This window comes from Acinonyx jubatus, chromosome A1, assembly GCF_027475565.1.
Source record: "Acinonyx jubatus isolate Ajub_Pintada_27869175 chromosome A1, VMU_Ajub_asm_v1.0, whole genome shotgun sequence".
Classification (NCBI taxonomy): Eukaryota; Metazoa; Chordata; class Mammalia; order Carnivora; family Felidae; genus Acinonyx; species Acinonyx jubatus.
In genome coordinates, this window is record NC_069380.1 from 131,119,429 (window position 1) to 131,134,663 (window position 15,235).

Below are 15,235 nucleotides of genomic sequence, written 5' to 3' on the forward strand. Positions count from 1 at the left end.
AAAAGAGGTCAAACAGTTGAGTGTGGTCAGAAATGGTGGTAGAGCCAGAGGACTATTTTTTACTATGAGCCTTTGGTAATTTAAAAAAAAAAAAAAAAAAAGTGTATACCTTCATTGAAAGTTATTTTTAACTTTACATGTTTAAGCTAAACTGGTGCTATCAGTTATAAGCAGAAGCAGTCTTTTCACATGAACACTGAACAAACGTGGATAGTATTTACTTAGAAATCTTGTCTGTCGTTTTATCTGCAGGGTAAAGGAACATAGATTAAATAGCAAAAGGCTCAGTTTATCTTTGTCTTTCCTGTAGAATACTTAACAGAAATAGGAAGGAAGCATAGCAACAAGGTGAGACACAGATGTCTGGAAGTTTCCCAGAGAAATGGCAAAGCTGCCAACAGATCAGCACCAGGGAGCCAGGATTCAATAATAGAATCAGAAGGCTTATATCCAGACAGGCAGATCAGTCTCAGTGCTTTAAACCCTAGAAGACGCCATATCTTTCATTTTCCTGATTGTCTCAAGTGAAATAAAAACGACATTATAGCTTATTTCTGATTCCACTTTTATTCTTCTGGACATCCCGAAAACAAATTCATTGGCACTAGTGGAAGAAATATCACAGAACCACTTTGTGAAAGGAACAAGATTTATTCCTGTCTTTCTGATTCCTCCAGCAGTGAAAGGACTATGGATCTGGTTTTGGAAATGTGCAATACCAATTCTATCCACTGGTGTGGCATTTCAGGAAGACAGCTTGGAAAGCTACATCCAAGTTCCTCTCTCTGCCTTGCCCTTACTCTCCTGTCTTCAGTACAGGGACTGCAGGTGCGCTATCTTTTCAGTATTTGGGGACTGTTAACCAGTGGTCATTTACTATTTCCATTTTTCTCCTCTGATAAATTACCAATGAATGAAACTTTACACCGGTATCTTTCTCTCAATAGAGTGTCTCCGGCTTAAGACTAACTGACACGTTCTTAAAGAGAACATATGAATATGATGACATCGCACAGGTCTGTGTGGTATCTTCGGCCATCAAAGTGGAGAGCTGAAGAAAATTTCCAGTGTTCTGCTTTTCATTGAGTTTAACAGAACTTTCTGTATCTCTGTCACCTTTGTGAAATGATCGAGTCTCCAACAAAAATAAGTATCTATTATTTAAATTTCTTTCCTGCAAAAGTTAAAATATTAAATATTTGTTTTGAAAACAGCCATCTACTGATTTTATCTTATGAGTTATATTCTAAAAGAATATTTGTACATTTTCTCTACATCTCCTATTTGATTTCATTTCTCACCACTGGACTTTGTTCTCCAAAAGCTCTGTATTTGAGGCCATTTACCCCTAGCAAGTATCTGGAACAGGGGTTAGCAAACATTTTATGTAAAGGGACAGATACTAAATATTTGTCTTTGCAGGGAATGTGGTTTCTGTTGAAAATTCTTAGCTTTGCTGTTATAGTAGGAGAGCAGCCAGTAGGCAAAAAGAGCACAGCAGTATTTACAAAAACAGGCAACTGGCCAGATTTGGCCCGCAGGCCATAGTTTGCTGACCTTGACTTAGAATATAGAACTGTTTCTTAAAACTTTAGATTATTATAATACTCTATTTAAAACTTTTCAATTAGTCCATTTTTCCCCTAACTCCTCAGTCAGCAGCAAAAGTTGAAAACTATAGTAAAAATAATAAGTAAATAAAACAACTAGAGTAGTCCCTGTGTAACCTTATATTGCAAACACAGTATGAGTTCTCCTAGTGTTTTCAAAGTTACTATATTTGTATGTATCTGTTTGTATGTACGTATAAACAGATCTAAATTTCAGTTACTAACAGCAGATCAGAATTGGCTTAATTTCTTGAATTGTTGATTACTCTATTAACTTTTAACTAAGAAACCTGATAATTTTCTAACTCAAAGCCAGAAAGTCCTGGGTTTTTTTTCATATTGAAAAACAAGTGACTTATTTTCATAAGGCATATTGAAAGGATTTCTACCTTCTGATATTTGATTTTGAACTCTAAGTCATGCATTACTACTACAAAACTATCTGTAGATGTAATCACACTGATTTACTTATGTCAGGAACAAAACAGTGAGAAAGTTAATATTGTAAACAACTTTGAGGGGCTCCTGAGCGGCCCAGTCGGTTAAGTGTCCAACTTCAGCTCAGATCATGATCTCGAGGTCTGTGAGTTCAAGTCCCATGTGCGGCTCTGTGCTGACAGCTCAGAGCCTGGAGCCTGCTTTGGATTCTGTGTCTTCTTCTCTGTCTGCACCTCTCCCGCTTTTGCTCTATCTCTCAAAAATAAATAAAAACATTTTTAAAAAAAAGATTGTAAACAACTTTGCAACATGAATATAGTAAGTTTCAATATTTTGTAAGGACAACAAAAGCTTATGCTGTTAAATAAAAACTTATTTTGGTAAGTTGAAATTCAAGAATGTATATAGAATTGCTTAACTGTTAGAGGTATTAAGTCAAATACAAAAATTTGTTTTTCTTAAATGCATAATTATTTATTGCCATGACAAATTATTTGGTCCAAAGTGAAAGCTATATTCAGAATGAGATTTGCCCCTTAAGTTGCACTAATAATGAAATCTGTGCAAAATAAAGTAAAAGCAGTGTAAAGTTGAAGTCTGTCTTCCAGAATGAGTAAGACTGATTAAATGATAAGACTTGATAGTCACTGTGTATTTTGATTGCTTTTCAAGTATCCTCTCATGACTGAACCTTGTGTTTCATTGTTCCAGATTTTAAAAGTAACATATAATGGTCTTTTGGAATCTGCTATATAATTTGATCTAATTATAAACTCTCTTTTTATGATAAACATCGTCCATTCCTTAAGTAAAGGTTAGATAACGTCATCTTGGAAGGGATCTGTTTAAATCATATTATAAAAATTAGGTAAACAATTTGGTATATTAAATGAAAATGGCATTTGCATAAAAAGGACCTTTTAGGTTTTACATAGCATCATAACTGCTATAGCTACAACAATGAAATGTGGTTAATGGAAGCCAGTCATTCCTAAGGGGAATGTATATAAAGATTCAATGTTTTCTTGTTCCACACCAGCCAGTATAGTATTTGGGGCATTCCTTATAATTTCTTAGCACAGTCCAATGACACAAAACTTTCTTGAAATAATTTGCAATGCAATGATTCCAAAGTGATGAAGGTATCTAGAGAGCAAAAATCCAGGTAAGTGGACAGATACTTACAGTGAATTTGTTATAGGTGGTATAACAGCCAAGAAACAGATCAGAAAGTTGAAATGGAAGAAATACACCAGCTCTTCATGTAAAAGAATGGCTGTCCCAGCTAAAGATATTAGCAAATCAAGACATTGTTTTAAAATGGTTTTCCTTATAATGCCTTGGTCTGATTTTGGTATCAGAGTAATAGTAATAGCTAAATAAAATGAGTCAGAAGTATTTTCTCTTTTTCTGTTTTCTGATAGTGTAGAATTGATAGTATTGCTTCCATTAAGTGTTTCGCAAAATTTACCATTGGAATCATCTGGCCCTATAGCTTGCTCTGCTGGGGGATTTATCTATTTCCTTACTGAGCTTTGGTAGCTTTTATCTTACAGGGAATTTGTGTGTTTAATGTAAGTTGTCCAATATATAGGCCTAGAGTTGGTCACTGTATTTTCTGATTACCCTTTAAAGTCTGGAGGGCTGCAGTGATATTCCCTCTTTCACTTTTGGTACTGTTGATTTGCATTTTCTCGATTTTCATAGTCAACTAAAGGCTTACCAGTTTTACTGATCTAAAAGCATTTTAATATACCAAGATAGTTTTGCTAGAAACTTTCTCTTACCACTGGATAAGAGTAGCTATTTTTAATTAAGTAAGCTCTATACCCAACGTGGGGCTTGAACTCATGATCCTGAGATCAAGAGTCACATGCTGTAGGGACTCAGCCAGCCAAGTACCCCAAGAGTAGCTAATTTTTAATTGTGGATCAGGTTTCACTTTTGTTTTCAGCACAGTCCTTTCATGTGAATAGTTAGTACTTCATTCTGTATTATGCTTGAACACTAGGAGTTGAATTTAACCTCATGAACAATAAAGTTGGTTTAAATGGAATACAGGATATTGAATTCAGAGGGCCTAAAATTTAAGTCCTGCTCTTCTCTGGCCAGACTGTAGATTCCTATGGGTTTTCCCTGTAAGCTGAGCACAGGCAGTGAAGTATTTGCTGGTCTGAGGAGAAATCTCTAACTTACCGTTACTCTAAATTAGAGTCCTTAGACCTACATCAGAACCGTGTAGGATGCTGTTTAAAATGGTGATTCCTAGGCGTAACTATAGGACCTATTAAATAAAAATGGAAAGTGTGGCTCTGGATCTGCATTTTTAATTCTTACAGTGAAATTACAGAACCACTGTTCTAATCTCACAAGAGGAAGAAAGGAAGAGTTGATTTTTAACCTTGTAGATACCACATTATTAGTCTTTTGAGGAGAACAGTTATAGTAAGGCCTTCATCATCATGAGTATTACTGAGTTAATTTTATACTACTTAATTTTTCAGTTTTCTCTCACAACACTTGTGAAATGATTATGTGTTCACCCAACTTTACCAATTTCATAATTAACAAAAATTCTAGTTAAAATGGTCTCTCATCACTGTAGAGTCATGCCATTAATACTTAATGCCATATCTCTTCATTAACTACTATGATCTGATGTCCATAAAATATTTTAAGTCCCTGTTATGTTTACATTGCATCAAATTAAGATGAAGCATAAAAGCAACATGCCAAGCCAAATTATAGCAAAGGTTTATATGAACAAGCAATGTTAGTGATAGAAGCTTTTTATAAGCCATCAAATAATTAGTTTTTAAAAATCAGTATTTATAGGCACATAATTAAATGCCACTTAGAAAATCCTTAACTTGAGAATCAAACCACTGGCTTATTTAAATGTAAATATATTTAAGAGTTTCCATGGTAAGATCACCATTGGGGAAATTGTGCTAGTTAAATTGAATAGTTATACAATGGACCTAACCAGTACCATTAAGGATTTCTAAATGTATTTGATTATGTACTTAGAGTAATTGGCCATGCTAACGTTATCAAGATCAAACTGCAGGCAAGATTGGTTAAGAACTATGCAAACAACCTGAACATCCTACTTTCACCTTCTGTACATTCACAGCATCTATTTTTCATTTCAAAACAGCCCTTGCACCAAATGCTGCTTCTCACCAGCTCTTAGTATTCCTTGTTCCGCATCAGACCAAGCAGCATTAAGGACAGTACTGGCCCCTGTGATAGATATTCAGTACTGATAGCACTATCAGAGCTAAAACTAGGCAACAAATTTCTTCTCTCCAAACATGCTGTTCCATGGCTGTATATTTCTCCTGAATCAGCATGAGAAACCTTTCCTCTTGGTCATCCCCATCTTTCAAAAAAGCCTGCTTAAGGGAATTTGGAGCTAGAGAACTTGCCAATACACAGCGCTACTGTTCAATAAATATACTCTGCTATTAGGTCTAATATACAAATATGATGATGATGATTTGATTTGAAAATGGAACCCTGTTCAGTACTATACTGGCACTCAACAGGGCTAATGATCATTTGTTTACAAAGGAGTCATGTTCAAGTCTGTTTATGATAAACCTATCATCTAGACAGATTGATTCTTTAGGTGTCTTTGTTTTGGCCACTATCTACAGCAAACATTTAAGAGCCATAATCATTTGTGCTCTGGGCTAGGGTCCCTGGTCAAGTCAGGAATGTTCTTCAGTACTGCTGCTGAATGATCTGCTCCGGATGTGATTTCTAAGTTGCTCTATAAGTTCAGGATTCTGTTGCTGTATCTGCTGAGCAAACTGCTGTCCCCTGTAGTAAAGAGGCAAAGTGGTATGAATTACGAATTTCCAGTCACATAATACCCATGCAAAAAGAACTGCAGAGGATGTGGGTATTACTCAGAGGGAACCTTTTCTATAAAAACAACTTTTAGAATCATGGCTTTAGTATCTTCAAGTTTACCAATGCCTCCATATAGCATTATTACAGCACAGTGTTCTTTATAAGGAACAAAACACCCATGCTAAAAAGTGACTCCCTGAAATGCATATAATCCACACAACAAATAAGCTAAGGGCTGAAAAGTACATGCTTTCATTGTATGTGCTCAAATACAATTTCTCTTGTCATCAGGTATGATAGCTGTCATACCCATTCTGGTCACCTGTATGTCACCTAAGAGAACTGATTTTTACAAAGGCAAAGAAATGTAATACAAATTCCTGAGTGTGTAACCCTCAATTACAAGTGTTACATATCACTATAATCATGCCACTTAAAGATCACTGTTGAAATGCAATATTCTAAGGGGTAACATGGTTGTGATCAAAAAAGGAAATGCTCTGAGGGTTGATGGGAGGTGGGAGGGAGGGGTGGGTGGGTGATGGGTATTGAGGAGGGCACCTTTTGGGATGAGCACTGGGTGTTGTATGGAAACCAATTTGACAATAAATATCATATATTGAAAAAAAAAAGGAAATGCTATTTGTGTCTTCATATAACATTTCCAGTGACAACATGACACACAGATTGAAAAATCAATTCAAAGAGTAGAGTATCTTGGGGCACCTGGGTGGCTCGGTCGCTTAAGCATCCACCTCTTGATTTTAGCTCAGGCCATGAATTCACGGTTTGGGAGATCGAGCCTCAATTGAGCTCTGTGCTGACAGAGCCTGCTTGAGATTGTCTCTCTCTCTGTCCCTCCCCCACTCACATGCTTGCTCTATCTCAAAATACATAAATAAACACTAAAAAAAAAGTAACTTGGGTGGAAGTGAAGGTAGTGTGCTCAAGTAACGAGAAGATGCAAGAAGTATCTTTAGTGATGACATATGCACTGAAAAGTTCAAATGAAATGGTTTCCTACATTGTTGGAACATTAATAAATGTAATATGTGATTTTTAGATACACCTAAATTAATAAATTAATACATTCTTTGAGTAGATATTTGAATTTCATCTACATCCTTGAGTACCTATTCAAATCTGCCAGAAAACTTTTTCATGGATCCAGATCTTCTGGATTTCTGCCCTTCAGTCTGAAAATTCCGATTTATAAACTTCTCTAGATTGCATAACTACTGAGGTCACTGATATGAACAGTGAAAGAAAATTTTAAAAAGGAAACCCTGGTCCTCTCACTTTAGAGGCAAGCTGTAAAACATAAACTTTTTTACTATTTGTATTTAAGTAACACTTACGCTTGGATGAGGCTAGACAGGTCAGTTAGGCCTCCAACTCCAGCAGCAGGTCCCCCAATGGCATTTGTCATCATTCCTGACATTCTAGAATAGGCAAAAGATAGATCACTAGGATTGGTATATATTCTTAACAAGCCGACTAAGGAGAAATCAGCTAAATATACCCGCACTGTGTAGGAAGATAGGTCAAATGTGCATGGCTATCAGTTCTAATTGGCATTTATCTATCATTTATCACTTATCATTTTGGTGGTGATGTGCTCAAATTAGGAACCTGGCAGGTAGGTGGAAAGGGAAAATATACTTACAGCTGCTGAACTTGAGGATTCTGCATTAAACTTGCTGCCTGGAATTGAAAAGCGGCATTTCCCATTAAAGGCAGTTAATATTTATGGGTCTTTAACAAAGACTTGGAAAAAAAAGAATGAAAGCAAAACCAGTATATAGTAACATTTTCTAGAGTTTTAGCATACTCAACGAAGTGGAAATGTAAAAAATAGAGAAGTACTAGAAAAAATGGCAGTGAAAGTATATTGCAAGGATAAAGAGGTTACACACACTATAATAAACTAACCAGTTTACTTCCTACTACTGACCAGATCAATAAAGCCAACAGGAAAAATAAAAACTTTAAAAGTATGGCTAAAGAATCTTCTACCCTTGAGGGTCTCCTTCAAAAGAGGACTCTAGGAGATGTGACCTTGCTCCATGGGGCTCAGCAGTATTAATCGTTCCTGTGCTTACAGTAGGAGGAGAATTCTATTCATTCATGCATTCACTTGTATAACTTTTCGTTTTGAAAGCATAACAATTTTTTTTGCCTCAAATTTGTTCCATCAACAATGTTCATGTAAAATTTAAATGGAGTCTAAATCTTTGTAGACAGCAATTTTTCATTCACTGACCCTAAACAAGGTGTTGGGAGAAGTCATCACGTGCTCTCATTACCATAAAGAGAACTGTTAGACTTGCCAACAATTCAATAACTCTCCTCAAGTTTCAGGATTGGTGCTTCTGGTACCAACGCATGAGTGCTATGGACATTACGCAGGAAAACCAGGATTTATAAGCTATAAATATAAAGCATTTCATTTCACAATCTTTTTTTTTTTTTTTTTTTTTTTAGTTTATTTTGATAGAGAGCAAGAAAGAGCATGAGTGGGAGAAGGGCACAGAGAGACAGAGAGAGAGAATCCCAAGCAGGCTTTGTGCTGTTAGCACAAAGCCTGATGTGGGGTTCTAACTCAAAAACCGTGAGATCATGACCTGAGCTGAAATCAAGAGTAGAATGCTTAACTGAACGAGACACCCAGGTGCTCCTTTCACAGACCTTTTTATCTGATTCTGCAAAAGCAGTTCACCCTCTTCTAGTTTCTGGGACGTAGAAGAGATACAGAGGAGATGCTAGAGCTTTTCTGGCCACTTTGAAGTATGCAGTCCTCTAGTCACTCTAAGGTAGAAAACAACCTCCGGAATTCACTTCTTGCTCACTGTAATAACCAAGTACATAAAATTCATTTACAGGCAAAACGTTTCACCTCCCAAACGTGGGCCTACTAGAGGTGGGCCAGTTGCCTGCTCTTTTTTCACCACAGTGCCTCTATGCCTCTTCTCCCAGCTTGTTAGGCAAGAGTCCTGGCTCTGTGGGAAGGAAGAGAGTCACAGGTGCAGGCAAATTCTTTGATGACTGGTACTAGCTCAGTGGTTCTGCACCTGTGCTCAGTGGGTGTGCAAGTTGTTTAAAACTACTCTGGTTCTCTATAGCGGCACTTTTGAGGTCCTGCAGAAACTTCCCCCACCCCCACCAATCTGGGCATTTCTCGTCCATTCTCTGAAAAAGGTAATTAATTTTCTGGAAGGACAGTATGAAGAACACTGTACTCCCAGGTTCTTCACAGCCCTCTAGTCTGAGGCTCTGTATTGGAAACCTTTCTGGGCAGATTCACACAGGACTATCTTATGAGCACATGTGCTCACCTTGGTCCACAGGAAACACATCTCCCCTCCACTGGCTTCAGTACAGTTACTTCCTAAACCATACAGCCTTCTTTAGCTGGCATGTCAGACCCCAGTCTACTGTCTTCCAAACTGAGGGCCATTTGGAAAGCTCTCTAAGAAGGCCAGAAAAGCCTTTTCTCTGTGGGCTAGAGAGGAAGGCAGCCCTTTACTTCCCTCATACATGAAAAAGGGCTTTGTAACTTCAATAGCTTTCTCCAAAAAGCCTGACTCTCTATCAACCTGACTCTTTATACAAGTCACACAGTATGTTTTTTACCCGCACCTTTTGCAACACTTCACTTTGGTGCACAGCGTCTCGAGGGCTAAACCAAATCTGAAAGTATAAGAAATCCATTTTCACATCCTGCTACAAGAGCATAGCCCGACACCCGCAAATGAGTAACAATGCTTAAAAATGTCACAAAACCTACAAAGAGACATATAATTGTTGACATGTAAACCGGAAGACCAACTTAAATTTGATGGGCTCAATCCTGAGACTTGAAGAGAGTTCCTGAATTATTTGCAAGTCGTAATTAACTACTGTCTACAAAGATTTCAACTACCAATTGCTACAAACCTACTAAATGTTCAAAAGACTTCTTTAACTCACTGGGAATGAGCCCTCCATGCCTTTCAATTCAAATGAAGATTTTTGTGGATGCATGACAACATTTTTTGAAGGAACCAAAGGCGAATACAAGTAGTACCGTGCCCTTCCAAGGGCATGGCATGTGGTGGAATGAATGATTCTCAGCCAGAAATATTACAGATTACCCAGGTAATATCCCTGACCCATGAAATCAGAGTTTCCACATTTTGGACCAGAACATATATGTTTTCAAAAAGATCCATGAGTGATTTTGTTGTTTTGTAGGATGAAGTACATACAAAGGAGAATTATACTAAAAGTTCAAATAAACTCTTATGAAAGGAAGGAAGCAGGCCATGTTGAGAGGAGAGCTTAGGGAACCACCACAGCCAAACTCCTTAGATCAGACCTCCATTATTAGGGATCTTCCTAAGGCCGCTTTCATGTAAAAGAGTTGTTTTTAATCTTTTGTAGATTTGCAGACCCCTTCACCAATCAGATGAAAAAAAACAGTTCTCTTTAGAAAAATGCATATACGTACATGTATACAAATTTTTATATACAATTTCAGGGAATCCATGGGCTTCCTAAAGTCCATCCATGGCTTTCTCATAAAGAGATCCATACCTGAGCCAGAGCATTATATGACCATTCTACTGCTGTTACCCCCACCACCTCTACAAAAGCTCCCCTATTTGTTTCTTCAAGTTTGGGAACCATATAACTCTATGGAAAACAGCCAGCAGAGCAGAAAAGGAAATATACTCACCATACTAATGAAGGCTGGATTATTTATTAAGCTAGCCATGTCAAAGCTCAATCCAGTTCCTGTCTGTAAAACAATTATATCTGAGAATTATTCTAACCACTAAAATTTGATTCTAATAAATTGTGAATGAGAGAAAATATTTCCCTCATTTGGCATTAATAACTTACAGGACTAGATACCTCTCTTAACTTCTGTTCTGCTATTTTCAGATTTGACTTGTAAGAATCATTTTCAGGGTCAAGATCTAATGCCTTTTGATAACTTGTAACTGCTTCTTCGAATTTATTTATGGCAGTGAGGGCCAGTCTGAAAAGAATATAATATAAGATATGATTAAAGAACATCACAAAGAAACATCTGTCTCAGTATTCAATGTGAATCCAGACTACACATTTAATTTATTCACTGTACTATGATTCACAGAAGTATCACTAAAATTCCTTCTAATTCCAAGATTCATAAGTCTGGACTTTATCTATTCTGCTTGCTGACAAACGTGGCTGTCCTATGAATCATGAATTTAATGCTTAGAAATGACTCTTACCTACCCTTCCAATTTTAAGCCTAATATGTGAAGTAATTTGCCTTATGAATGATAAAGCTCCACAAAGAAGAGAGCTAACAATCCTGTGGCCATTTTAACTCCATGAAGCTAAAACCATTTCAAGAACTCTGAACTAGATTTGTGCTTCCTAATGTCCCACTTTCTTCCTTCTTCCTAGCAGGGACCCTGAGCCACAATAAATATCAATTTGCCATTAAAAAAGTAAAAATAGGGGCTCCTGGGTGGCTCAGTCGGTTAAACGTTCAACTTCGGCTCAGGTTGTGATCTCGCAGTTCCTGAGTTCGAGCCCACAGCAGGCTCTGTGCGGACAGCTCAGAGCCTGGATCCTGCTTCAGATTCTGTGTCTTCCTCTCTCTCTGCCCCTTCCCTACTCATGCTCTCTCAAAAATAAATGAACATTAAAATAAACTTTTTTTAATTAAAAAAAAAACAAATAGAAATAAAAATAAAAAATAAAATTGGGTTATGAGGTATCAGCAAGCTTCTCCTGAACAAGACATGTTTATTGTCAAGTAAATAAAATTAGCACCCTTTACAACTCAACACATATCCCAGGCACAGATCAAAGAGTTAGTTACTAAATTTTTATATTTTCGCTACCTAGTTAGTAGAATTTATTTATCAGACAATTACTTCAGAACTACATAATAATGGTGTATATGGAGAGAAAGTACTGAGGTTTTTTATTTGTTCTATGTTCATTTTTAATGAATTACCCCAATTCTTTCTTGGACGACTTGCCTCCCAGACTTCTGATCTAGACAGAACACAGGGCCTAACCAAAGAAAAGTTCTCAGAACCTAATTTGTTTTCTACTTGTCAACCATGAAAGATACGTCATCAGAGTCCTCAACTAATCAACAGTCAATAAGTATTTATTGAAATCCTACTGCATACCAGAGACTACTTTATAGTTCACAATGAGAAAGGAAAAGTCCTTGAGTTTAAGAAAATTTCATCCTCCCTGGGAAAATAAGCAATAAACAAACAAAAAAATAGTAATAATAAGGAGAATGAATAGGGGAGCTCCTCAAAGACAGGCACACTAAAAAGACCTGAGTGATGAGAAGAAGGCAGCCACATGAAAATCAGAGGAGGGGCATCTAAAGAGAAGACACAGCAAACACAATGGCCCTGAGAAGACTTAAGGAACGGGACAAAAGCTGATGAGGAGGAAGCACAGAAAATAAAGTGTGGAAAGAGATGACATCAGGGAATAATTAGGTGCCAGATCATACATGACTGTGGTTTGGAGTCTGGATTTTATTCTGGTTGCAACGGAATGACAGATCTGATCTATGTTTTAAAATGTTCATTCTGGCTTCTCTGCAGAAGACTGACATGGGTGGGGGTGGAAGGGTAGCAAGGGGACCAGTTATGAAGCTACTGCAATAGCCTATTTACGAGATGATAATTTGACTAGGGCTATAAACAAGACAGCATTCAAGATACATAGTACTGAATATGGAAACCAGAATTGACAGGACTTGCTAATAGAATTAGTTGTGTCAGGTGTAATAAGAATGAAGGAGACTCCTAGGCTTTTGACCTGAGCACTGGGTATAGGTGAATGATGACACCATTTACTGAGATGGGGAAGATTTAAGAAGGGAACAAAAGTTCTTTTGGGGACATGTTAAGCTTTAAATGCCTATTAATATCTAGGTGGAGATGAAAAGTAATTGAATATATGAGTATGGAATTCAGGCATTTAACTTAAGAGCTCCATCAAACAAAGCTGAGTCTCATTAATAACAGTAGTTAAATTCTATAAAGTCACCACAAACACTAAATTAGTAAATAATGAACAACTCCTCCCAGAGGAAATACAGGGTTGGGATCCTGTGAGCTTTTGGTTACATTTTCATCAATAGGTCAAAATATAATCTTATTTTACATGTGTTTCTGTTTAAAGAAACCTTATTTAATATATATTACTGATTCATTAGCAATGAACTAACAGCCAACAGCACTAACTCATTTCTGATCAAGAATTATCTAACACATGTATTTTCTTCATAAGGTGCATTCTAGCCTTCTTGTGCTTAGGAACACTAGACAACACTTCAGCCTACATTTGGGGGCCAGTGTAAACAGGAAATCAACCACAAAAGGCATAAAAAAAGCAAAAAAAAAAAAAAATACAGCACTAAAAAAACTGTGAAAAGGATACTTGTTTACAGCCTAAGAGCTAAAACAAAAAGGCAGAGCTTTATCAGACCTCTGCGGAGAACTGTCATGATAGACAAGTGACTCAAATTTTTCACCCTTCTGTGAATGACCACCAAAGCACAGTGCGTATTGATTTGGGGGTTGCAAACAAATTGCAGCATGTAGGCAAATTCATGAATACAGACTCCATGAATAATGAGTACAGACTTAAAATGGAATTTAAAAGCATGGGACAGGACAGAATCAGAAGAGAGAACAGACAAACGACAGCAGCAGGAGAGAAAGCCCTGAAGTACGCCATTATCTAGAGGCAGTAGAGAAGGAAAAAACAGTAAGAGAGACGAGGAAAGAGCATCCAGTGAAGGAGAAGGAAAACTAGGAAGTATGATGACACAGAAGCAGAGAGAATGAAGTATTTCAAAAATGAGTTAATCATGCTGGGGCACCTGGCTGGTTCAGTCAGAAAAGCATGCGACTCTTGATCTTGGGCTCGTGAGTTCAAAGCCCCCATACTGGGTAGAGAGATTACTTAAATCAATAATCTTACAAAAAAAGTTACTTGTGCCAAATACTAAAACATGGAGCAGGGTAAGGATACAGACACGAACACTGGCCTTGGCAAAATATAGACAACTGGTGACCTTGAACAGGGCTGTCAGCACAGTGATAGAGACAAAGGCCTTATTGGAGTGAGTGGAGAGCAAATGAGACATGAGGGAGATGAAAGAGCAAACCCAGCCAGCCATGGGGACAATGCAGAAAAAGAGGAGCTGGGAAATAGCCTCGCGGAGTAAAATCTTGGTTCCAGTGGGTGATTTTCTAGGACCTTTCCAGGCGCAGTCACTGCCGCTGTTAGAGACACCTTGTGTTGCAGAAGATAAAGGAGAGGACTCCAAGAGTAAAGTCTTGAAGAAGGTACAAAAGGATGAGACCTAAGGCATGAATGAAGTCTTAGATAAGAACCCTCCCATTTGAAAAGGAATAAAAGGCAGTCTGTGAGGATATAAATGCAAGTAGATTGGTTGATTCAGAAGTAGGAAGAGTTATTTTTCTTCTACATGGATCTATTTTCTTAGTTAAGTGCAAGGCAATACCATCAGCTGAGAGCTGCCATAGAGGGTATGGTAGAAATTTGAAGAGAGAAAAAGTGAGAAGCAGCCACTCAGCGTAGTAAGGTGAATTTAGAAGCAAGTATAGTAGCATTGTCTGCCAAGATATTGAGTGCTCATTTGAGATTTGTGGCCTTGAACAGGAAGTGAGTCTACTGAGTAAGGTTGTATTATTTTCTCCAACAACCAACCATTCATCATACAACTGATCATCTCTATCCCAAGTCATTGAAATTGCAATCATTTCCTCTCTCAATGTTATATTTATCCTCCTAATAGAGAATGCAATATTTAAGCAGGAAATTGAAAACCAAGCCATTAAGAACAGCATATTTGATACTCTTTGGTACTACTTTGAACATTTTGCCAGAACTTACCCCATTCTCCCATAGGCCTTGCTGTACTTTGAATCGATTGCTATTGCCTTCTCACAATCCTTTATTGCATCTGTGTAGTGACCTAATTTACTCTGAGCAGCAGCCCTAAGAGAAAGAGAAGAGATATTTATTACAAGCAGCCTCAAGGCACTAATTGAGATTAGTACTAATAAAACTATATTTTCCTTGTCCCACTTTGCATATAACTTCCAGTAAATATCTAAATCAAACAAAGATAATTCTACAATCAAAAAGATAACTCAAAAACAAAATTCAGGGGCTCCTGGGTGGCTTAGTTGGTTAAGCGTCTGACTTCAGCTCAGGTCATGATCTTGTGGTTTGTGAGTTCAAGCCCCATATTGGGCTCTGTGCTAACAGCTCAGAGC

At 37.4% G+C, this 15,235-nt stretch overlaps 2 protein-coding genes across 6 annotated transcripts in view; one reads left to right on the forward strand and one right to left on the reverse strand.

Annotated features, from left to right (window-relative positions):
* The window catches only part of TRAPPC13 (trafficking protein particle complex subunit 13), a 37,732-nt gene extending 36,519 nt beyond the window's left edge, over positions 1-1,213 (forward strand). For 2 of the 4 annotated variants that reach the window (XM_015065324.3, XM_015065326.3), the window contains 2 exons: positions 678-828; positions 948-1,213. In XM_015065324.3, coding sequence (XP_014920810.1) covers positions 678-828; positions 948-1,055 — 259 coding nt within the window. In that variant the 3' untranslated portion in view covers positions 1,056-1,213. The remainder of the gene's footprint in view (positions 1-677; positions 829-947) is intronic. The other 2 variants (XM_015065325.3, XM_015065327.3) reach the window with 1 other exon arrangement.
* Positions 549-15,235, reverse strand: part of SGTB (small glutamine rich tetratricopeptide repeat co-chaperone beta) — a 49,365-nt gene continuing 34,678 nt past the window's right edge. The window contains exons 6-11 of one of the 2 annotated variants that reach the window (XM_015065329.3): positions 14,850-14,954; positions 10,806-10,932; positions 10,627-10,689; positions 7,576-7,613; positions 7,268-7,351; positions 549-5,876 (exon numbers count right to left, since the gene is read on the reverse strand). In XM_015065329.3, coding sequence (XP_014920815.1) covers positions 5,765-5,876; positions 7,268-7,351; positions 7,576-7,613; positions 10,627-10,689; positions 10,806-10,932; positions 14,850-14,954 — 529 coding nt within the window. In that variant the 3' untranslated portion in view covers positions 549-5,764. Of the gene's footprint in view, positions 5,877-7,267; positions 7,352-7,575; positions 7,614-10,626; positions 10,690-10,793; positions 10,933-14,849; positions 14,955-15,235 lie in introns of both variants that reach the window. The other variant, XM_015065328.3, reaches the window with a different exon arrangement.